At 40.6% G+C, this 23,667-nt stretch overlaps 3 protein-coding genes across 4 annotated transcripts; 1 reads left to right on the top strand and 2 right to left on the bottom strand.

Moving 5' to 3' along the window:
- ptgesl (prostaglandin E synthase 2-like) lies at window positions 1–5,561 on the top strand. Its single transcript, XM_084358874.1, has 7 exons — window positions 1–306; window positions 1,123–1,311; window positions 1,745–1,800; window positions 2,535–2,687; window positions 2,980–3,180; window positions 3,369–3,486; window positions 4,245–5,561. The coding sequence occupies exons 1-7, from the start codon at window positions 16–18 to the stop codon at window positions 4,371–4,373; spliced, it is 1,137 nt and encodes a 378-aa protein (XP_084215000.1). The 5' UTR covers window positions 1–15; the 3' UTR covers window positions 4,374–5,561.
- An 854-nt stretch (window positions 5,562–6,415) lies between these two features.
- gle1 (GLE1 RNA export mediator) lies at window positions 6,416–15,394 on the bottom strand. The gene is made up of 15 exons (XM_084360050.1): window positions 15,076–15,394; window positions 14,125–14,367; window positions 13,434–13,592; window positions 12,659–12,807; window positions 12,508–12,568; window positions 11,603–11,860; window positions 11,211–11,433; window positions 10,529–10,641; window positions 9,997–10,209; window positions 9,480–9,670; window positions 9,236–9,365; window positions 9,039–9,143; window positions 8,664–8,746; window positions 8,468–8,531; window positions 6,416–7,204 (listed from the first exon to the last, which is right to left on the bottom strand). Exons 1-15 carry the CDS (start codon window positions 15,172–15,174, stop codon window positions 7,136–7,138), a joined length of 2,160 nt encoding a protein of 719 aa, XP_084216176.1. The 5' UTR covers window positions 15,175–15,394; the 3' UTR covers window positions 6,416–7,135.
- A 449-nt stretch (window positions 15,395–15,843) lies between these two features.
- On the bottom strand, window positions 15,844–23,615 carry odf2b (outer dense fiber of sperm tails 2b). 2 transcript variants are annotated; one of them, XM_084360288.1, is made up of 17 exons: window positions 23,365–23,615; window positions 22,943–23,038; window positions 22,159–22,298; window positions 21,512–21,644; window positions 21,287–21,418; window positions 21,132–21,206; window positions 20,961–21,032; window positions 20,690–20,806; window positions 19,726–19,923; window positions 19,083–19,192; window positions 18,255–18,390; window positions 17,950–18,060; window positions 17,370–17,633; window positions 17,078–17,178; window positions 16,809–16,968; window positions 16,555–16,680; window positions 15,844–16,118 (listed from the first exon to the last, which is right to left on the bottom strand). In XM_084360288.1, exons 1-17 carry the CDS (start codon window positions 23,461–23,463, stop codon window positions 15,972–15,974), a joined length of 2,217 nt encoding a protein of 738 aa, XP_084216414.1. In that variant the 5' UTR covers window positions 23,464–23,615; the 3' UTR covers window positions 15,844–15,971. The 2 variants fall into 2 exon arrangements, with proteins under 2 accessions (XP_084216414.1, XP_084216413.1); XM_084360287.1 differs by having other exon boundaries at window positions 16,809–16,971; window positions 23,365–23,614.
- Window positions 23,616–23,667: the final 52 nt, after the last annotated feature.

Below are 23,667 nucleotides of genomic sequence, written 5' to 3'. Positions count from 1 at the left end.
TTATGTAAAAGCAACATGGCGGCCGCCTGCGCCAGAACGCTTTGTAAGGTCGGCTGGAACATTTTGGAGTCTCCGGCCGCCCGCCGGTCCGGTACCGTCTCCTACCTGGTGGGGAATGTCGGCGCACAAGGGTCCAGGAGGGCGTACGGTACCGGCGGGACCGGGGTCCGCTCCAAACTGCTGTCCTCTCTGCGGGGAGGAGGAGGCAGAGTGCTCGGCTGTGCCTTCCTGCTCGGTGGAGGTGTGGGTTTATACCAGACTGTGAAGTTCAGTGTCCAGCAGCACCTGGCCGAGGAGGAGAGCAAGGTGAGTCCGTCCACTGGTGACCGTTATGCGGCCACACAGTCAGCCCGGCCCGCGGTGTCCTGGTTGTCTCTGGTGGCAGTTTTCCATTGACAGCAGTTATCTAACTTCACATGTCTGCAGACAGGGTCACCTGAATGCACTGAGGTAACTGAGTATATGTAATCAAGTAACGTACTGTACTTCAGTACACCTGACAGCCACTTGTACTGTATTTTATGCTACTGTTATTTCTGATTCACTACATTTGAGGGGCAATAAATATTGTTTTTATTGAACTTTTCAAGTTTTATACAAGAAACAACACCAACAAAATAAACAGTGTATCTCCCACATTCTGCTATGAATTATATGCCGTGTAACAGATTACTTTCATATAAATCAGCCATGTTTGCTAAATTTGGTGTAGGCAAAGGAAAAGCTCCATGCAACCTGCATTATAACAGTCTACAATTCACATCTTACATCCAGTAATTACAGCATCATAATGCCCTCGTTGATGTTGTTACAAGGGCTGGACATAATAGGACACACGAGGACATAATATATGGATTTCTGTAATGCAATTTTGCTGCTTTTCAGGCATTTTGTTAGTGTTAGCACTTGCTGTTACAGCAGCATATTAATCCATTAGTCCACATAGTACATTTTGAAATGCATGTTCAACATCAGTCACACATCGATGAAACGTTTGGGTGTGGCAGTATTTTTGGAAATCTAGTGTAAACCTAAAAAACTGGAAGATATTGTCTGCTAGAATCAGCCTTTATGAAATGAGCTATAATGGCGGTTCCTCTTCTCTCGTCTGCTTCGTTCCAGGTTTCAGGAGGAGGTCCGAAGTTGACTCTGTACCAGTACAAGACCTGCCCCTTCTGCAGCAAGGTGCGAGCGTTTCTGGACTACCACGGGCTGCCGTATGAGATCGTGGAGGTGAACCCGGTGATGAGGAAGGAGATCAAGTGGTCAACCTACAGAAAGGTTCCCATCCTGATGGTGGATAGCGATGTGGTAAGACGGTTAAGTCTCAAGAGGAGAACTATGGGATCTCTTTCCTAACACCAGATAGAGGTTACAAAATAAAATCATTTGCATTTATTGGAGTGTTATTTGACTATTTCTGGCATTTCCACTACTAAAATACGTCTTTAAACTAAACTCACACTTAGGGAAAGAAAATTGCTGAAAGTTGCACACCTTTCTACTGCCACAGTAAAAAGTCTTATAAAGTGACAAATCTTTCTCAATCACTTTGATTTGGAAATCAAATATGCGAGACAACACCAGGGAGCTGCTTTAAGGCTTTTCCAGTCTAATAAGAACCTTTTGTACTGTTGTAATTAAAAGGTTTTTATAATATAGATTTTTTTAATATCTTCCACAAATGTGCTGTCATTTTCAAACAAAACTTCTGTCTTTTTTGTCTTTTTTTGCTCATCTGCAGCAACTGAATGACTCGTCCGTCATCATCAGCTGCCTCAAGACATATTTAATCAGCAAGTAAGTAACTTTCCTCATGTGATTATACAATATGAGTCATGAGTAGATTTATTTTTACAATAGCTTTTGATATTCAGCCATATAAATGGTTTTGGTTTAATTTGGTTAGGTTTTGTTAAATCTCTTTCTGTGATTTCACCCGTCCACCCCAATATAATGGAGGTGATTACATTTTAGATTTTGTTCAAAACATCAAACAATTATTAAAACAAACAGAAATGTGTCTTTAAATAAAAAATAAAAAGCCCCAGGTATTCTGGACAATCCACAGAATTCACTGTTCACAGTAAAGCTGCGCCGAAAGTTGATTAATCAACTGACAGAAAATTAATTGGCAACTGGTTTGATCATCGATAAAGTCTATTTTTAAGCAAAAATGTAGACGGTTCCAGCCCCTCAAATGGAAATGTTTTATGTTTTTCATTGTCATACATGATGGTAAACTGAATCTGTTTGCGTTTGGGACTGTTGGTGAAGACATCACCTTGGACAGTGGGAAATTCTAACTTGCAATATTTAACGACAAACTGACATTTTACATTCAAAGCAATTAATCAAGAAAATAATGAGCAAATTATTGATAGTGAAACAATTGTTACCTTTTCTATAATTGCAAATAACCAAAACTATCTGCATGGATCGATACTACTGATGTAAGAGAGAAAATACATTGTACTGTATATTTTTGTCATTTGGCAGCACTGACCCTTTACATGTGAACCTTTGTCATCCAGTAACAAAAGTGTCCCTGACATCCTTCGCTGCTACCCGGAGTTGAAGTCGGTGAACGACAGAGGAAAGGAGGTGACAGAGTACTCCAACAAGTACTGGGTGATGCTGAGTGAGGCCGAGATCGCGGTGATTTACCCCGAGAAGGGAATGCAGAAGTAAGTCCAGACCTGCTGCTCACACACAGACCACCAGAGATCAAATTCATTGCACTCAGTGGCTCGGCTGTCATCCAATGGCTACATTTACTACTGGATGTCATAGGGAATTGTTTATATTAGTATCAATACAGACAATATCTCATATTAAGTCATTTCTGTCCCAAATGATTCTGTTTGGCCCACATTTGCTCAGCCTACAGTACAGTTGTACTATGTAAAAAGACATTTAAGTCTCATTACTACTATGATGTAAATTGTTAAAGTGTTTGTTTTCTTTTCATGCTGTCAGAGAGGAGATGAAGTGGCGTGAGTGGGCCGATGACTGGCTTGTGCATCTTATATCTCCCAATGTGTACCGAACCACCGGCGAGGCCCTGTCTGCCTTCGACTACATCGTGCGCGAGGGCAAGTTTGGTACTTACGAAGGTTTCTTTGCTAAATACGTCGGAGCAGCGGCCATGTATCTCATCTCCAAAAGGCTGAAAAGTCGGTGAGTTACACATAAAGAAATATCTTACAATGATCATCGGTCCAGCTTAATTTTCTAAGATGGAGGAACTGCATCTCTGGTATATGGAAATGTTTCTTCTTAGTTGCTTAATGGGTTCGACCTTGTAGATTTTTAAGTCAATGTTAGAATATCAAAGTGTTAATATTTCTGCTTTTTTGACACAACAGACACAACCTGCAGGACGACGTGAGGCAGGATCTCTACAAAGCAGTCAACGACTGGGTGGCAGCCATCGGCAAGAAGAGGAAGTTCATGGGTGGAGATCAACCCAACCTGGCAGACCTGGTGAGGAAATATGCCCGTCTCTCTCTGCAGGGTTTACGCCCACTGTACCTGAACTCGTGAAAAATCACAACAATTATTGATGGATTAAAGATCCATAAAGATGGATTTCCAGAAAATGTGGTCATGGAAACTTGGGCCCCAGAGGATGAATGCTAATTAGTTAAGTGATCCCAACATGCTAGCAAAATGTCTTGTGCAAGACATTAGTTCATGACAGAGTTGTTCTAAAACTAATTTCTGCCAGTCTCCGGTTTATTTTGAGATAAAAGTGATCATAGTTAACATCTAATAGTAAACATGTACTGTATGTTAACGTGCAAACTTTGAGCTTGTTAGCATGCTAACAGGCTAAAAGTTAGCATACTAAATGTTAGCATAACTGTCATCATAGGTAACAATCAGCTTTAGGCATATTAGCATCCTGATAATTTGGCATGTTGGTATACAAGGTGTTGATTGATTGTGTCATTATTAGTTTATAAAATGTCAGAATGTTGGAAATTAAAGCGTAAGTTGACATCTTTGAACAACTCAGTGCTCCTCGATGGCAAACAGATTCTAAGATGTCCTATAAAGGCCAATCTACAGAGGATAAACCTGACATTTCTCAACCTCGCTTGATGTCTCTCTATTTTTCCTCTAAAAATATTGTTGTGCATAATGAACACTGCAGCCTTTACGACCTCACTTCACTGTTTAAGCGGCTTCAGATTGTTTTTTGGGGGTCAACATTTCCCCCGTTTTTCCTCCGTCTACAGGCCGTGTATGGCGTCCTCAGAGTGATGGAGGGCCTGCAGGCGTTTGACGACATGATGGCGAACACCAAGGTCAAAAACTGGTACAGACGCATGGAGAGGGCGTCGCTCAACCACGAGGGCCGCAAGTGAGTCGAGCGTGAAGGAGACCACAGAACACCGAGCACTTTCAGCCTCAAAAAGACTGAAGAGTGAACCCCCAGAAAGACAGTGACCTGCAGCATCAGGAAGCAAGAAGTCCTGATTTTGTTGTGGCTATTTCAGCTTGAGAACGGTTATTACTGCCCAGATTGATTTCCTGCCATACTATGAGTTTAAACCTGCTGATGTGTATGAACAAGTTAACTGTAGACATTTATGTAGAGAAACAGATTGTTAAACACACATGAAGATACTGTTGTCATATATTTAACTTTACCATTTAATGACCAAGCTGCTTCGTGGAGGAACCAGTCTGCTCCTGATTTAAGAGTGTTTTACTAACCTCTGCTGGTTAAGTGTGGTAACTACACTATATCCTAACATACTTGACCAAGACAGCAACGTCCCATTTTCACATTTTGGGGAGGTGAAAATAAATTGTCCCCACAATAGTTAAATATCTCTGGAAATTGGTGTCACAAAAGTTAAAAAAATGTGAAACAGAAATACTTTTCAGTCCTCATCGTTACCAAAAAATGTAATTTTGGAGCAGCTTGTATTTCACATACAGTACTGTGTATTGTTTTGTTTAAAAATCTAGACTGACACAGTCAACTTCTGTGGTTCTCAACCAAAGATTGTAGGCTCCAACAAGGACTTCCAGTTTTATTGTAATTGTGAAAAAAATAACATATAAGTAGACTTTTATGTCTATTTTCTCTCATAAATGTGTCAGTTCTGGTTCTCAATTTAAAAAAGGCCACAACTGAAAAGAGAAACAAGTGGAAGTAAAAGCTAATTTCTAATATAATTTAATTTAAGTTTAAGGGCAGACATGTTGTTTCCCTAGAAAAAAAACTGCTTCTTTTGATTTTCTTCTAGGTTCAGTAGTTTCTGTGTAAACTTGTAACAGAAACCATGAGATCAGGTTCAGGTTGAGATCTGTTGTATCTTGTTCTCTGTGTGTAGCTGATGAAGGATCCGTTTGGCAGCAAGGAATCGATCGCTCATCGCCTGGTGTCCTCTCTGGGGTAAAATGAATAAAAATGTTAAGAACTGGTGAGCTGCCAGTTTGAATGTTATTAATATGCAAACTGCAGATCAATCTCTGAATTAATTGTGTTAAAATGAACTCAATGTGCATAGTTGTAAAAAGGTAAAATAAAAAGGAAACCTGGAGTTGTGTGTTTTTTGTTTTTATTGGAGCACAAGGTAACAGTGGTGCTGAATAGTGAGTTTTAATCTACAGGGTTTGGTGAAACACATAATTAGTTGTTGGGTGTTAAAGTAAAAGAAAACTACAAATACATAAATCAGTATTCTGTAATAACACACATGCAGGATCTGACAAAGGAGGGAACATGCAGCTTGCAGAGGCAAATGTACTTTTTATTCCACTGCATTTATTTGATGACGTAGTTTGCAGATTATAACAAATTACATATTTTCATTAATGAGGGAAAGTTAATTGACCTTGACTAGTAAATTCACAAGTTAACAGTATATAAAGTTACTAAAATATCCTCCATCTTCACCTACTGCAACGTGAAAGCAATGAACACATTTATGCATCAATAATCACGATCCATTTCTATAATGTGTATGATTCTGAAATATTTCACTCTGCATTAGTACTTTTTCTTTTGGTACTTAAAAGTTCAAAAGCATAAATTGCTTTAATTGAGTTAATATTTTAAATGAAGGACTTCTACTTCTAACAATATATTTAAAACTGCTTTATTACTTTAACCAAAGTCAAAGATGTGAGGACTTCTTCCACCGCTGTCGACCATCAGTCCAAAAACCAAAGATGTTTAATTTAAAATGGCACAAATACAAAAATGCAGAGAATCCTCACATTTAAGCCTGAACCAAGTCATTTTTACTTGACAAATTGTTCCTGCCAATCAACTTCTGCTCTTCTCCAGGTTTGAAGTTTCTGATTCATTTTTTCTTCTTGAAAAAAAGAATTTTGCTTTTCAGGAAGGCAAAAAAAACCAAACCAAACAAAAAAAGGTGACAGACATTTCCAATAAAATGCTGATGAGATTTTATTTCAGACATTTGGTTTATGGATTACAATCATTGAGGTTATACGTTACATTAAGAAAACACCTCCAAAATGACTGCGTGAACAAAAAGCACACAGTTCCACTTTGAAGCACCAAGACAGATTTCTGTTTCTACATGAGGATGAAATCATTTGTTTCTCAGCATATTTCTAATCTGGGGATAGTGTCCTTCACAATGATTACACCGACAGTTCATCAGACTACAAATCTTTGTTCCACATGGTGGATTTATAAAAAAAAATAAATAGCAAGGTTTCAAATCATTCAACACACTTTTGATTTGAACAGCGATTTGATAAAAACACAAACCGCAGTGATCGTGTGGTGAACAAGAGCTTTTAAACCTACAGGGATTACAACAAATAAACAAAACAGCTCCACATTATTGTCTTTCAATGCTGGAGAACTTATTCACTTGTACAATTAAGCCTAAGGCACTTTACAAAAGTACATAAATGATGACGTCCTGTATATTTTAAAGCTGTTAAGAAGCAGAAAACTTTACAGTGTTTGAACAATGACACCCGGACAACAGATTGAACGGATGTTGGGAGGATTGATGTGTTGGTGAGACGATGTCTTCAAGAACAGAACACACACAGTTTCCCAGCATCAGACTTCATCCCTTCCTGCTTTATTCAGTACCAAACTACATCATGCAGCAACATCCATCTTCCTCCATCACGTCCTCCAGAACCCGGAGCTCAGCTGGCCTTTGGGCGGATTGATCTGTCGGTTCCGCAGTGACGACTACAGGTGGGAGACAATACAACAATGAAACGATCATTCAAACTAATCAATGCACTTTATAAATGGATATTTTTCTGTTAAATATAATAGAATTGGTTTCTTCTTTATTTCATTACTAAAGTTATTTTTCTTATTATACCCTGGTTTTACTCTATTCACATGTTTTCTGTGTGTGTAGCATTCAGGGGGCTATAACTGCATTTCACTATTTAATCATTTATTGTATAATGGCAAAGCTGATTCCTTAAAGGGGCACCATGTTGTTTTGGAGAAGAAATTCAAAGTCAGAATTTCATTTTTTCATTTAATATTTTTTCAATATTAATGAGGTAATAATACAAACTCAGAAATATTTATTTTTTCCATAACTGAACAAACAAGATACAGGCCCTGTCCACACGTACACGGGTAATTCTTAAAATAAAGCTTTTTATCTGTGTTTCGCCTTCTCTTCTACTACTCTCTCATTTAAGGTCACCGGAGACTGACATTTTGGAAAACTCCCTCCAGGGCAGAGATATTAGAAACTCCGTTTTCGGTGTTTACGTCGGACAGAAATAGAGATTTTTGGAAATGTTGACGGAGACATGTTTATAGCATTATTGGCAAATGTGAACTCTGAGTATCTGTTTTGATATTGGAGTATCTGAGTTTGTACGTTGATGGAATGGATTTTATATGACAATACAATGATGGAAGACAAAAACGGTGAGAATAATTGAGACAGAACATGTCCGCGTAATATCAATTAACACAAAACAATACCATCTAGATGTAATGCGGTTCTTCTGAAACACACAGGCTTGTCAGATATTTCGTGCTCACATATGGAAGTAAAAGTTCAAATCAGCGAGGTGCTGTGGTGCGCTGCTATCAAAAGTCCCCAGATGTCACTGTGCCGCTGCGTTTGAAGCCCTGAAGCTTTGAAGCTTTTTTCAGCACAAATAGAAAGAAAGCTTCATCTTCCCATCACTACTGAAGAAGCATTTTACACGTAGTGTCTAAAACTGTCATCTTGACAGAAACTGCTGTGATATAAATAAAACTAAATTTTGTTGCACAAACAGACTGTCTGTGCATTTCTAAGCAAGAAATAAAAGGTGCAAAGTAACGTTGCCTCTCTTTTTTCGACAACACTTTGAAGTAGCAATCTTGTTTGAATAAAACCAGTGCGAGTAACAAGGCTCTGACCTTCTGAACCTCAACAAGGGCACAGACATTGTAGGTGTTTTGGCTGCGGAGGAAGATTGTAGTTTGAGTTACCTCTAGAAACTGTTTGAGTCTGATGACCGAGCCCATCTGTCCAGTGGTGGTCACCGCTTCAATTCTGGAGACACCACAGAGACACATTCAACACATCACACAGAATGAAGTTAAACTGGTGGCAGCAGCTGCTGGAGAAACACTCGACATGCTGGAGAAACACTCGACATGCTTTAAATGTAAAATGAGTGTGTACCTCTGGAAGTATTCTTCTTTAAGGAGCAGGATGAGCTTCCAGAACTGGCCCTGATACTGCTTCATCAAAGCATTACCACAGACCTGAAGGAGACACAAACAAAAAGAGAGTTAACACTGAAGTTCACATGTTGAACACACACAGCTGCTTTCACTGAACACAGGCTTTAAGAGCGTGACGAGAGCACAGTAACACGATGAGACAATCTCAGTCTGTCTCAGTGAGTGAAGTAGCTCTGACAAACAGTGAAAATTAACCCACATTGATCATAGCATACTTTACTCTTACCTCAAGACAAATCAATGAACAAATAGAGATGCACCAACTGCAATATTCTTGGATGATACGTAGAGAGCTGTTCTAAAATAGGCTCACCTCAAGAAAGTCGAACAGCAGCGTAGCTGTGATGTCTGCCAGAGGCTCCATGTTGAGCATCTGAGCCAACCAGCGCCAGCCGTGGTTCAGACCGTGAGGAGCAGCCTGAAAAACATTAGGTATACGAGTCAAAGTTATAAAGATGCATAGTATTTTCAAATGGTGCTTGGAAGCAAACAAACAGGGACCATTCTTACCCCCTGCTTGGAGCCGTAGGGCCACCTCAGCTGGATAATGGCAGCGTAGAGACGAATCATCCCGGACATCCTCTTCAGGAAACTGTCCTGACCTTCCACCCCGGAGTCGTTCACACGATAACCAAGAATCCTGATGAGTGGAGGATAAAACACCTGACGCAAATCTGTATACTTTTCTGTTTTTGTGATTAATCAGACATAATAACTGAGTAAAAGAGGAGTGACATGTGTCCGTCTCCCAGACCTCTGATAGTCCTCCACTGCTGTGCCTTCCTTCATTGGCGGGTAGTGTGGGACTGCGTACGGACATTTCTTGTGCAGATGGGCCAGGATGAACTCTCCCACTCGAGGGTGCAGCTCCCAGATGCCAGAGGCCACGACAGCGATAGGGAAGGCAGCTTCGTGGTGGGATGCAACCTCCTCCTCCCCTTGTTTCTAAAAAAAGTTTGAATTAGTTGATTTTTTTTCTACCAATAATCCAAAACCCCCAAAATTTCTAATTAACAGTGATATAAACATGGATCAAGCAGCAAATCCACGTGTGAGAAGCTGGAACCAGCAAATGTTCCTTATTTTGCTCAATATATGACAATCATTGCAGCACTAATGCCAACTGTAATGCTATATCATGACATTTTTAAATTAATGTGACCAACTGTGATAATGACTAAAGAATAAGCACATTTTCCTTAACGACCCTGCCTTGTGATTTATTCAAGAGTTTCTGGGATGATATATGAAACTGCACCATCTGGACTCACCACAAACTTCTCAGCTAGTTTATAGCTGACGAAGTCAAGGCCCTGTGGATGATGGGAGGTGGAGACAGACTTCCCCCCCGACACTACCGCCCGTCCTGACAGCAGCTTGTCAATTTTGTCGAAGATTTCTCTGAGCTGCGATCCAGAGTTGCTGGAGATTTGACTGACGGGGATGGTGGCGGCTTTCTGGAGCTCCAGCTTCAGCTTCTTTGTCTGAGTCCAGAGAAGATACATGAAATCACCTGTACAGAGTTCTGCTCACAAGTGAATACTGAAAATGTTAAGGAAGTATCACCATCACTGCACTGTTTTCCTGCCGCATCAGTGCTTAAATATCCTGGCTGGTTATTGAACCATAACAGTTCTGATTTATATAGAAAAACTGTCCCAAATTCAGACTGTATTTTATTTTGGCAAAGCTCTTGTATTGCTTAATCCACATGTGGGGAAACTCCTCGTCTCTGCCTGTAAAAACAATCTGTAATATAACTGGTAATATTATAAACATTCATGCAGAGAATCACACACCCACCTGAGCATCTTTTGTGGCATTGAGTTGTTCAAAGGACTGAGCGCACTGAGCAGCTGACTCCTGCAGCTCCTTGTACCATTTCAGTGTGCTGTCTTCAGCACTGTTTTGTAGCCCTGATGGACGACAATAACCATAAAATATTTTTACATTTACTCATTTTAACTGAAATGTGGTGATAACTGTGCATAAAAGGACCATAGTGGCAGTGCTGTCCAATCAAATAACTAATGTGGCAGCAGAAACCTCTAAAAGGAATTATATCATACAGTGAAACACTGATAAACATCTTAAAAGGTTACTTTCCTGCCTGAAAAATATTGAAGCTTAATAAAATTATATAACAGCATTCCCAGGATAAAAATTATAACAGTTTTAAGCTGCACTCAAAATCCCCACCATCATTGCTGGTTGTGCAAAATGCATTCTGTGGGACTTGGACCTCTGAGCAGTACATGAGCTGTGACTGATTTTACAAGAAAAGAAGTACAGACATGAACACAGATTGAGATAGACCTGGTGTTTTTTGTTACACAGCCACCTGACATAATTTCTCCCAGCTTACAGGTCACAATTCTGATCTTCAATATATTATGAGCAAACCTGTAACTGAAACGTCAGACTTCTAGGTGATATTGATGTATGGTACACAGTATATGATTCTCAATCAGAACAATCCCCTAACCTTTCTTCTTGGCCTTCTCTTTAGCCGACTGTGCTGCCTTCTTCTGCGCCTCCTGCTGCGCCTGCAGTTCCACCTGCTTCCTGTGCTCCTCTTCCTGCTCCTGATCCTTCTTCTTCTTCTCTTGAGCCTTAGCAACCTCCTCCTGCATCAGCCGGATCAGCGCCCTCATCTCGTGAAGGGCTCGCTCGGCCACGGTCATGTCCTCCACGCTGGGAAACTCTCCCTGAAAAACACACGGCAGAAAAGGTTACAAAGAGTCTGAGGAGTGGGATGATCCTCAGAGATCATGATGTACAAAATACAAAACACAGTGACTCCAGACTTCCATCCCGTCAGTGTAGGAAGGAGCCTCGATCCAAACCTAAACTGTACCAATCAGCAGTTAAACTGACCTCTGCAGTCTTTCGCACCACTTCAGACACCTGGGAGCACAGCTGGTTCCCGCGGGTGCTCAGGGAGCTGAGGCTAGCTGTTGGGAGATCAGCTTTGGTCTGGCTGGACGGATCCAGCAGCTGGTTGAGCTGCAGGATCTCCTCCTGGATGGTGTTAAGGTTACGCAGTCTCTCCCTGCCCTCTGCCTGCCGTTGCCGCTCGAGCTCCGCTTCACGCACACGCTGTTGCTCGGCCTCTCTCAGCCGCAGGTTGAGGATCTGATGCAGAGGACGATGAAGAAAACACAATTAATTGTAATTACTTTACAGGATATGCAGTTTCTAAACTTGTAAAGAAACAATAAGGGCCCCACATTAATCGGGCATCTCAGAATCAATCCTTGAAATTGAGCTACAAGTGAAGCTTGGACGACAAACTCAGTCCCAACTCAGAATGGAGCTTGATTATTTTTTAAGCTTCCTACGCAGACTTTCCACAGTGAGAAGGATTACTCCTAAGATAGAGCGTCACGTTGCTGTTCTAAACAATCTCTGTCTCAAACAAAGTTTCTGCAGGTTTCAACAATTTAGGACTTTACAAGACTATTAAGAATGCAATTTTAGTCCTAATTTAAGCCCATACTGGCAAAAAAGGCATGAAGCTCCAAGAGTTTGATTTATTCCTGTCAAAGCTGTTGGTTCAGAAAAACTCCAATAACACAGTTTCAAGCTGCATTTTCCCATAAGTTTGTGAGGACAGGCTTCTAGGCCTAAAAAGGAATATCTTTATACATTTTCAGACAGTGAGGACTGATTTTCTCCTCTGAGATGATTGTTAAATGCAGGATTTGGACACCAGACTTCACACTGTTCCCAAACAGTCAGTCACACCAGTGTCACATCTACAAGTGTTCTGATGATTATACCTTCATTCTGTGTCGCTGTTCCTCCTTCAGCTTCTCCTGACGCCCGATGCTCTCTTTAGTTCTATTGTGCAGAAAGTTGACAAACCAGATGACATAACATTTCAGAAATCTTAAACACCATAAGACTTGAATCCCTGCCAGCGGCTCTTACTCTCTGTCCATCATGTCTCTCATGGTCTGGAACTCCTGCCTCTGCTTCAGCTCCATGAACTCTTCAAAGCGTTTCAGCTGCTCAGACTCGGAGCTAGCCACTGCCGCCACCAGCTTCTCTTGCATTTCCTGCCGCAGTTTCAGTGCCATCTAAGAGCACAGATTTAAGGTGTCAGTCAGGTGAGCCTGCAGAGCTTCCTCACTGCATGCTGGGTTATTCCACTTTATCACATAAACAGGTTTTATCCATATATCAGGGCCGGTATGTAGAAAACAACCAAGCAATAGTCCATTAACTTTTGACAGAAACTGTTTGCAAAAAAGCAGGACTAAGGTGGTTGTGTAAAAAAGCTTGAAGGCCTATAAAGAAAATTGTCCAACATCATATAATTCACTGAAACATGAAAGCTTATATAAACAAACTCTATTTCTCCTGTAAGACATTTTTATTCCTAAAAATCATGAATAATGACCAAAGAAAAAAGTAAAATAAACAAAAAACAGATAAGAATTAACTTACAATAAAACTATTTTGAAAGAATACAGTAAAAGTACATAGAATAAAATTTTTTTTAAAAAAAAGGTTTGAAAGGTTTTTCCTTTAAAAAATAAAGATAAATTTATCAGACTTCTTCAAAACACAAAGAAGGAAAGCAGAGCAGCCGGCACCACAAAATCCTGTGCACATCTGTATAAAACACTACATACCCAAAATGTTCTTATCACACAGCCATTAAGTTGACCTCATGGGATAATCAACAATCTTTGTGTCTGACCTTGGCCTTTTCTCGTTTTCCCTCCTCAAATTTGATAATAAGGCCTGCCGTCTCCATGGCTTTGGGTGACAGCAGGGAAATGGCAGGCAGCGATGCAGGACTGGAAACTTGGCTGACATCTGCCTCTGGGTCATCATCCATCGCCTCATCACTGAGCGCCTGCAGCACATTGAAGAGACAAAAACAGTTAGAAATGAAGTGAAAATGAGTAACAGGCAGTAATAAAAAGTGTGCAGCTGTTCTCAGAGGAAAGCCTTAACAACTAGCTCCACAGAAATGTTAAATAACTTCTTTTAAAAAAAGCAATGTGCACATTTTGAGAGTCAATATTAAAACTTTCACAATCTCATCAATGGAATTATTTAATAGAATTTCTACCACAAAACATTTCAAAGCAATACTTTCAAAAACGTGCCGTCTTTAGACTGCGTTTATATTTAGATTTCATGACCTTTCTGAGTACTGCGCATGTACCATGACTTTCTGAAACCAATATGGTAGTACAAAAAAAAAAGCCATTTTGCTTTTGGGTTTTTTCAAATATATAAATATACTGTACATTTGCTCTCTGAATGCTGACAAACAAATACAATGAAGCTATAAAAAGCTATTACATGACAGAAAATAGTGTGCAAAGCCTTCTTCTCACATACAAACACACAAGGAAATGTAATCAGGAAGAGAGACTTGCCTTCTCACTCTCGGTCCTTGAAGGCCGGGCTGCAAAAAGCGCTGTGTGCTTGGCGTTGATGTCAGAGATGGATCCTGCGGAGGAAACAGAGGCGGACACCTCCTCAGAGAGGCCAGGGCTGGACTCTCCGGAGCTGGAGCCTATGAAGCAGGACTTCTGCAGGGGTGAGGAGTTGAGACGCTGCAATATGACCCCAGAGTGCGATGACAAGCTGAGGGCCTCCTTGCAACCTGCCAGAATGTCCTGGAAGAAAGCAAACACATTAAACATCAAGTATACTTCATGCATTCACATGAAGCTTGTTTAATGTTTAAATATACCAAAGATTTTAAATGTTTTAAGAGGAATGCACACTAAGACACTATGGCTGATATTAACTTAATACTGATTAATCAACATGCAAGTAGCATTATAATGTTGTAGATGCTCGAGGTGGAGCTAGTTTAACTACTTTAAATACAGTTTAGGTAGTTTAATCCAGGGGTTTCCAACCTAGGGGGGGGGTCACAATTTAAATCTGAGGGTCATGAGACGATTAATGGGAGAAGTTCTGCTACATAAATCTGTATCATTTTATGGAGTTTATGCTAACTATAAAAGCTCTAGAAATGTGGTTTAGAGGGGAAATGTCTCCTCTGTGGAAAAACTAACAACTCTTCTCAAACATGACAGGTTTCTACTCGTGTTCAAAGTGAGTCAGGTTGGAAGAGTGAACAGAAATTGAAAGCGTTGACTAATTTTAGACGGTGCTTCCACTTGCTTGTGCTCCTTATTATAAGTCTTTATCAGTTATTAGTTATTTAATAATGGTGTGAAATAGCTAAAAGGTCACTTTAGTAAATTAATTCGTCAAGAGTATGCAGGTAAAGAGGCAGGACAGCTCGGCCTAGCTAACATTAACTATCCATTAGCATAGCCAGCTAATGAGTTTGTTAGCTCGCGTTAACTCACCTCTCCCCTTTCCGACCAGAATGGGTCGTATGTGATATTTGCCTTTGATGAATTTTTTAATGCCTGTAAAGTTTCCCATCGTAGCTTTTCAGAGGGCATCACGACAGAATAGAGAACAGAACCCAAACTACAACACGATAGTGCAGGATACAGGTACCGCTAGGCTAACTTTTGAACAGCCGGATGAGGTTACATAAATTACAATCCGACGAGAAACAGCCCGCCTACTGCAGCGACGTTCTGGGCTGGGCCATGCTGATGTACGTTGTTCTACCTTGTAGTAACAACATTTATTTGACTTTTTATTTATGTGTGACCAGTATGTACAAATGTGGTCACCACATCCCTGACAACCCAATTATAAATGTTGACATTTAAATGTCAAAGATTTTGTTGCATCATATGAATGCCGATTTGAAGAACAGACCCGAGTCATTTAAAAAATGTCATAATTTATGTCTTGAATCGTTTTTATTTTTGTGAATGAGCAAGAATATCTCGAATTGGCACATTTCTAAAAGGCTTTTGGCATAAGACAACACACACACACACACACACATATATATACATGTGTATATATATATATATATATATATATATACACACACACACACATACACATATATATATATACACACATATATATATTCAGAGTTCAGTTCATTCACATTCATGAGCAAGCATTCAAGCAACAGGAAAATTTCTTTGACCAAAAAATCAGAATCAGGACGTAATTTATTCAAAGGAATATAAATACATTTCAGGTAAACTTTTTATTAAAAAAGCAAAGTTTTATTAATTTCATAGACAGTATATATAACTCTCAAGTCAAAATAGTCATCAATAAACTTCATTTATTTCCACTACAATGTATGAGTGCTGGTCAGGTTTTGCAGTCAACTTGTGAGCAAAGAGTCACCAAACACGTTTCCATATGAGGTTTTGAGAAAATGAACATAGTTCTGCAGGCTGCGGTTTGTAGAGTCTGACTGCTCCAGTCTGTCCTTCATGTTCTGCAGCTGACTTTGGAAACGACGCTCCATCTGAAGGGAAACGGAGACACAGAAATGTTTTGGGGATTTTAATATCCACTTTTTGTGACTGTGTACAGCAGTTCTAGCATGTTAACCTACATTTACTATTTTTAGTGATGCATTTATGTAAGCAAAATTTAATGTCAAATAGGGGCTAATACTGTTTTGTAGTTCAATGTGTTAGAAGCCATCAGTCATTTTGAAACAGATCAGTGTTTTACAGGTGAAATTGACCTGAAAAGCAATTAGTTACTACAGCTGTGTATGTGTTTGAAGTGCAATATTTCTCTATGAAATGTGGTAAACTATAAAGTAGCATGAAAATGGTAAAACTCAAGTTAAGTACAAATACCTCAACATTGTACTTACGTACAGTTGTTCAGTCATTGTACTTAGTTACATTCCTCCACTGCTGAATGGCAATGGAAGGGACACAGTGACCTACCTCCTCCTTGCTTCGCTGTAGCTGACTCTGCTCTGTCTTGGCTCGGCTCAGCTGGCTCTGCAGGTCCAAGGCTTTAGACTGGGACCCTCTCTCTTTGGCCAAAACCCTCTGCATGCTGTCGTCCACCTGCAGGTCAGAGAGGAAAAAGATGTCGAGATGAAGTTTTCCTCACTTTACTTACATGGACTGCAAATCCTCAGTGTGTCTGTGGACACTGATGTACAGGTAAATTAAGTGTCTTCAAAGTTTCACACCTGTCTCTGTGCGTCTTCCAGAGTTTGTTGTAGCTGTCGGGACAGGACACTGCACTCTCGGGTCTTCTCCTCCAGCTGCTGTTGAACATACTGGACGCTAGCTTCCTTTGAGGAGAGAGCCTGAGACATCCCTTTGTTTTCTACCTTCATGTCCTCCAGCCTTCTACAGCAAACAACACAGAATTCAGTGTTTGCAGTTTGGAAACGTGTTCATTTTGTTCTTTCTGCAAAAAAACTGCATACAAGTGTAGTTCTGTAAGTGTCTGTACCTCTCCAAGTTGTGAATTTTCTCTTTGAGAACGTTGTTCTCCTCTTGCAGCAGCACGTTCCTCTGCTGAAGCGTCTCCAGCTGAGTGCCTTGCTGTTCCACCTGCAGAGGAACACAGTATCATGATAGATAGCCATGATAGAAATCCACCTCCATGAGGTGTCCTGGTGGCCTTGGGCTCTAAATCACCAGCCTACTAACTGTAGATCTGCAGCCAGGATCTCAACCAAGTGGAAAGAATGACTGCAGACATCGCTCTTTCTTCTCACTATTATGGAGCTGAAGTTAGGTACCTTGTGTCTGACATCAGAGAGGGCGGAGTTGTGCTCCATGTTCCTCCTCTCGTGGACATTGGCCTCCTGCTGTACGTCTCTGAGCTGCTGCTCGGTCCTCCTCAGTCTGTCGGGCAGCGTCTCGAGCTCTCTGAGCCGGCCCAGCAGCTCCCGCCTCACCTGCTCCTTCTCCCTCTCCAGGCTCACCTTCACCTCCCGCGCCTCCGTCTGTGTCATCTCCAGCTTCAGGCAGTAACCCTCAGATTCCAGACGAGCCTGATGGACCTGCACAGAGAAGTCGAATGTCACTACAACACAGCAGAAACGGTTAACTTCTGTAGTGTTTCCATGAAGAGAAGACTTTTCCAAAATAAAGAGAAAGTTCAGAAGTGCAGAAAATATATTTTTTCAGATTTTATCAGATAGCAATGCACAAGTAAACATCACAAGGGATAAAACAGATCTTGTGTATTTTTGTGATTTGGATGAACTAGCCCTTTAGCAATGTGTGTACATTTCAGTAACAAATTGCCAAAACTTACAAAAAGCAGTTTGTCTGTATATCCCCTTTGCATTTAGAAAAGTTTGAGTTTGACTCTACCTTCTTCTTGTATTTCTCCACCACGTTTTCCTGCTTTTTGATTGACGATTTGAGCTGACGGGCTTCAGACTGCAAACCTCTGAGCTTCTCCTCAGATGACGTCAGCTGACCCTAAAAATGCCATGTTTAGAATAGAAGTGCCCCCGAAATACATTTCTGTTCGAAAATCATAAAACATAAATAAGAGAACACTTGTTCTCTTTTTAATGTGATGAATAACGTGGTTTTTCATTTCATTTCATGTTTATGAAGCTGATTTTAGGTTGTGGAAATCTCAGATCTGCTGTCCTTTTTTCTGAAGGTACCTTGAGTCTTTGGTTGTCCAGCTTGGCGGAGGTGTTTTCAGCACTGAGACGATGAAGTTGATCCCTGAGCTCCTCCCTCTCCACTCGACTCCTCTCCTCCGCTGAATGAAGCTGAGAGTTCAGCTCATTCACACGACTGTGAGAGAAGCAGGGATCCAAAGCTTTTTGTCATTGCAGTCCCAGCAATTATTTATTTTTTAAATTATTTTCCATAAACTATAACCTACAAAATATCTCCGTCTTCAATGTGCGAACAAAAATGTAATGGTATTTCAGACATTTCAATAATGTCCTAATTAATCAAAGGAACACTACAGCTAAAGATTCATTTTCTCAATAAAAAATATCACCATATGAAAAATGACAACTGCTGAACACTCAGTTGGTTATCATATTTATTTTGGATCCATATCTTTTGATCTTTGTTTAGACTTACAAACCGCTTTAAAAAAGGTAATGTTCAAGTCTTTCGTGCAGAGTGAGACTTGAACATTGTGAGAGATTTTTTTTACATCTTTATTTGGATTATTCAACATGGGCGTTTCATTTTGCTCATTCAAATGTGAAATTATGATATTATTGTATACCGGCTCTAATCTGCTCCTAGAAGATTGTGACTTAAATTAATATCTGCTCGATTTGAAGTGCAGACATAAATTCTGTCAACACTCACATGTTACAAATCATGAAAAAGTCACCAAAAACAAGTATGATTTTGATTTGATTTCTTGATCATCCCTGTCTGTAAATAGGAATGATTGTATTAAGTATCAGTTTCACACAACAAACTAAGTCTGTGTCTCCCATGGGCTCAGAATGTGCACTCACAGTTTGAGAGCAGAAACCTCCTCTTCCAGCTGTCCTTTAGCAGCTGCCTCTTTAGAATGGCGGAGGCACCAGTCACTGGAGGTGGACAGAGCCTGAGCCAACTGGGACTCCTTAAACAAAACACACGTTGTCTTATCAGTTTGGTTCATTTTGTACCCTTTCAAATTATTTCGCTCTTTGATTACATTGATGATTTAGGAAATTTTTCTGAGACTCGAGCTAAAGACAAGATTCACAGTAAAGTCAAACAAACTCGACCACAGAGAGAAAAATATCCATTCCTACAACACGTCTGCACTGTACAAATTCAAGTCATTATGTGGGCAAAGACTCCACTAATACATCACACTAGCCACCAGAATCTGGTGTTTGTGTTTCACTGGAATATTCCTACTGAACCAAGAAACTGGCTGAACTTCCTGTGAACTCAATTTGCATAAAACCATGCGCTCAGACAAGACACCGCCACCAGTGAGAAAACTAATTTGCATGCAGCATGAGCCACAGAGATGTCTGTGGATCATCCCGGAAGTCTTTTTGCAGAAACAAGTTCTTTTCATGGTTTGTTACAGAACCCTTCTCTGCCCAACACTCTGACGCTCTGTGAGTTACAGACGTTGTGACTGTACCTCTGAATACTGACCTTCTCCTGCAGTTTTACTGCGAGATGTCTGGCGGACTCTTCCCTTTGCTCTGCCTGCTGGGTCAGCAGTGCGAGCGCCTCCTGGTCCTGCCGCCCCTGCTCCTCCTTTTCCTTCTCTGTCTGCCGCTTCAGAGTCTGTAGCTCCTCCTGCAGAGCCTGCAGCTCGTCCTGCTGCTGCTCCTGGCTCTGCTGCATCCTCTGGTCCACACACAGAAGAAAAAAAACACACATCCAGTTTAAATGATAATATAGGCCCTAAATATGCTTTTTCTGACAAGTCTGAGAGTGATGATAAGTCGTTTTCAGGGAGTCAAATAAGGATGGTCTGCATCATCCACTTTATCTACATCCTGAAGGCCAGGTAACACTATATATGAGCATCCAGTAGCAAAAACAGACAGAACTGTATCCACTCCTCAATTCTAAAGTTTATATGTGTTCATAATCATACTTTTAGTACAGAATCAAAAGAATAATGTCTATTTTAAAACAAATACCTATTCTCTGTACGGGTTGTACACCAACAGATTGCTTAATATGCTACTTCAAGCGGAGCTGCTGTGCCACAAAGAAATAAAAGAAGTAGTTATTTTCACCATATTGTGGACAAACTGTTGATAATGCAACAGGAGCAGGCTTGAAAAGTTTCCATCAAAGTTTTGACACACTTTTTGTCATGACTCTCGGTCACCAAGCTGGCTTAAGCTGCTGTCCTTCACAAGGCACTGAGCTTTCAACATTTCTCCAATCTAGCTGTATGAATCACAACAAAGATAAAGGCAAGACGTAACACCATTGGACAAAGAGAGCAACTGTTTGAAATACGTTTTGACGCTGCTTATTTCCTTCCAACACTGACAGTAGCACCCGTTTCACTGTCTGTGTGCGTTGGACTGATGAGAACAACTGGTTCACATCCGACAGTACAGATGTGTGTGTTTGATTGTATTTCATGTTCACAGACCTGGATCTCAGCAGCCAGATGGGCCTTTTCAGCTTCGCTTCTGTTCAGCTCAGAGTCCATATGGTTGCGGGTTGACTGCAGTAATCTTGAAAGCTCCTCCGCTGTCTTCATGTTGTCCTAACATGACAAAGGGGAGAAGAGGTTGATGGAGAATTTCTGTTTGCGAACACCTGGACGTTAGAGGGTAAATGGCTGTGTGAGAGATACCAGTGTTTTTTCTACCAAGCCTGGTCAGAATACAAGTTGTGTACACCAGTGTAGTAGTTCAAACCTTTTCAAAGTCCAAACGCTCAGCAAGCTTAGACACCTCTTTCTCCTTGTTGGTGAGTTTGGCCAAAAGTCGCTGCAAGAGGAGAAGAAAAACAAGAAAAACCTCCTCTAATGTCTGACTGCTGACAATAATGAATGAACACATGCATGCAACCAGTTGATAATTACTCACAATGTTCTCTGCTTCACTGTCGGCCATTCTCTTCTTTAAGGCATCTTTCTGTTCTGACCACATCAGTGATTCCCTCTGTGGATACAACAACACTGCACTCAAATAACAGTCAAAAGAAGATTTGCCCTCCTTGAATTTTCTTCTACTTCCTGTACCTCGTATTCACTCCACTCCCTGAGGAGCTCGCGAAGGCTGTGGTTCGTGTGGTCAAACATCTCTATCTTCTCTAACAATAAATCTTGCTGCCTTCCAAGTGAAGCTGCGTGCAGCTTTGATAGCCGCTTATCCTAAAAAAATAAATTACAGAATTAAAATATGCGATGCACGGCATCCTTTTCACCAACTGTGGACTCAAAATGATCCACTGGTTCAAAGTATACCTTAGCAAGGCTGTCGATAATTTCCTTCAGGGCTGTGAGCTGATTAGCTACTGCTACACCATCGATTTCTGCTTCTACGAGTGCCCTCAGGAGTGTGTCTGTCCCTCTGTGGTGGTGGCCCTTAGACTCTGACCTGTAAGCAAGACAAAGAAAAAAATCAGACTGATAGACCAATGTTTGATGCAGCTGTCATCACATGGCACGTATATGTCATAGGCCTGAATCTTTTCTGGTGATTTTGTTGGGTTAGATTACAGCAAATGTACAGTGTAATGTACAGTTTCTTGGAAAAAAAGAGAAGACTAACATACTGGATTACGTCCTGTAACCTGTGCCTCATCACAGATGTAAGTTTGAAAATATCAGCAGAAAATGACGTCCCAGGAGAGAAGTCCTTGCTTTTTCATTTAGAGGGCACTGATGCCAAAAACAAGTGATGTGTGCTTAAACTATCTGTCTCATTGTCTACATTTAGACTGTTGCAGTATCCACCAAAAAAAGATAAATCATCACAAAAAAATGTCACCAAAATTGAGAGGTACATACATTTTTGAGCACTATTAAAGTGAGTTAGGGTGGGCCTCCTTTTGAAAATGACACATTAGTACAAAGCTTTGTAATTGTACGACTGCTGAAGAGACTCGTACTTCTTCAAACGGTGACTGCTTTCTTGCTCCCTGAGAAGGACACTGAGGTTTTTGGATACTGCAGCCAGCTCCTCCTCTTGCTCCTCTTCATCCCGCCGATGCCTGATTCCACTTTCTGATTGATGCTGCACTCTGCTTCTCTGATGATAATACGCAAACAAACAAGACTCATGTTCAGGGAACACACAGACAATAAGGTTGAACTTGAAAAGAGTTTCAAAACAACAACATGTACAATAGGGATTCTGATTAACCAATAAAATATCTGTACAGAATTCTGCAATCAAATCACAGGCTGAAATATTTTCTGATACTAAAAGATGGTGAAGTATTTAAAGAAGTCAGTGTTGCCTAATTCAAGACCAACAAAATATGCTGCATGTCAGTGAACATCTTTCTTTTCCTCCTATCCATCCATCACATGTTAGGAACGTGTTTATGTGCTTATTCTACAGGCGTCAAACTTGTTGTTGCATGTCGCTGTTTCAAATTAACAATCAGACAAAACTAAATGAAGTTATGACAGCTTTAGGGATAATGCTAACTTTATTTCATGGTAAGCATGTCATTAAATTTCATTCAATGAGATTGTTACCTCTTTTTCTATTCTGTTTAAATTCAGTTTTGTTGGAGCAAATCTAGTATTGGGTGTAAACCTGTCTGTCCTGTTTGGAGAGCAAATCCCTGCCAGAATTCATTCACCACCATAGTCATTGGCTCTGCTTGCATGCATTGTAGGGAGAGATGAACAGTATAAAGAGGCCTGACACTTGTATGAGCTCACATCTCTTCTGCAGGACAGTCTTCCTGGAGGAATCCACGGCGTCCGCACCTTTGGCCTCCCTCCATTTCCCATCACCTGGGCGTCGTTTGTCCAATTCTGCAGAAAAAAGGAGGGAATCCACAGATAAAACTTATACATCTTACAGTGTTGTAGCACCCTTATCCTCTTAATTTCAGTCTATTTAATACAAACTCTTTAGATGTAGTGTAAAGTCTTTAAAAAGTAAGAGACATTTTTAAAAGGTACTGTAAACAAGTTATCAAATCAGGAGGTGATTTTTACACATTAGCTACAAAATAAAGTTGGGTTCATTTGGGATATTTAATCTTTGATGACCGTATATATAGCAGCGTTTAACAAGCGACCTGAAGAAACGATAAGATGTATTTCCAGTTCAGTAGTGTAAGTTGTAGTTTAATAACCTGTGGGGTCTTGCTGGGACTCCTCCTCATATGAACATGTACAGGTGTGGTCTCCGGTACATGAACATGGACCGGCGGCGGTGAATCCCGGGTTTTCATTCTTCCGAGACGTCACAGCAACATTCATACCGTGTTTGGGTTCAACGCACACCCAACCAAACAGATATTAAACAGTAGTTGGTGGTTCATTATCACCGTGCGAAGTTTCCAGCTACATGTTTTCCCAGACAAATCTCGACTTTTGTCTGTGGAGCGGACGGCTGTTTGGACTGACAAACGATCCCTCTGATTGGCTCGTTTGCA

This window comes from Pagrus pagrus (genome assembly GCF_965226575.1).
Source record: "Pagrus pagrus genome assembly, chromosome: 8".
NCBI classification, from domain to species: domain Eukaryota; kingdom Metazoa; phylum Chordata; class Actinopteri; order Spariformes; family Sparidae; genus Pagrus; species Pagrus pagrus.
The sequence above is the reverse complement of the archived record's forward strand: the minus strand, read 5'-3'. Positions and strand labels throughout refer to the sequence as shown.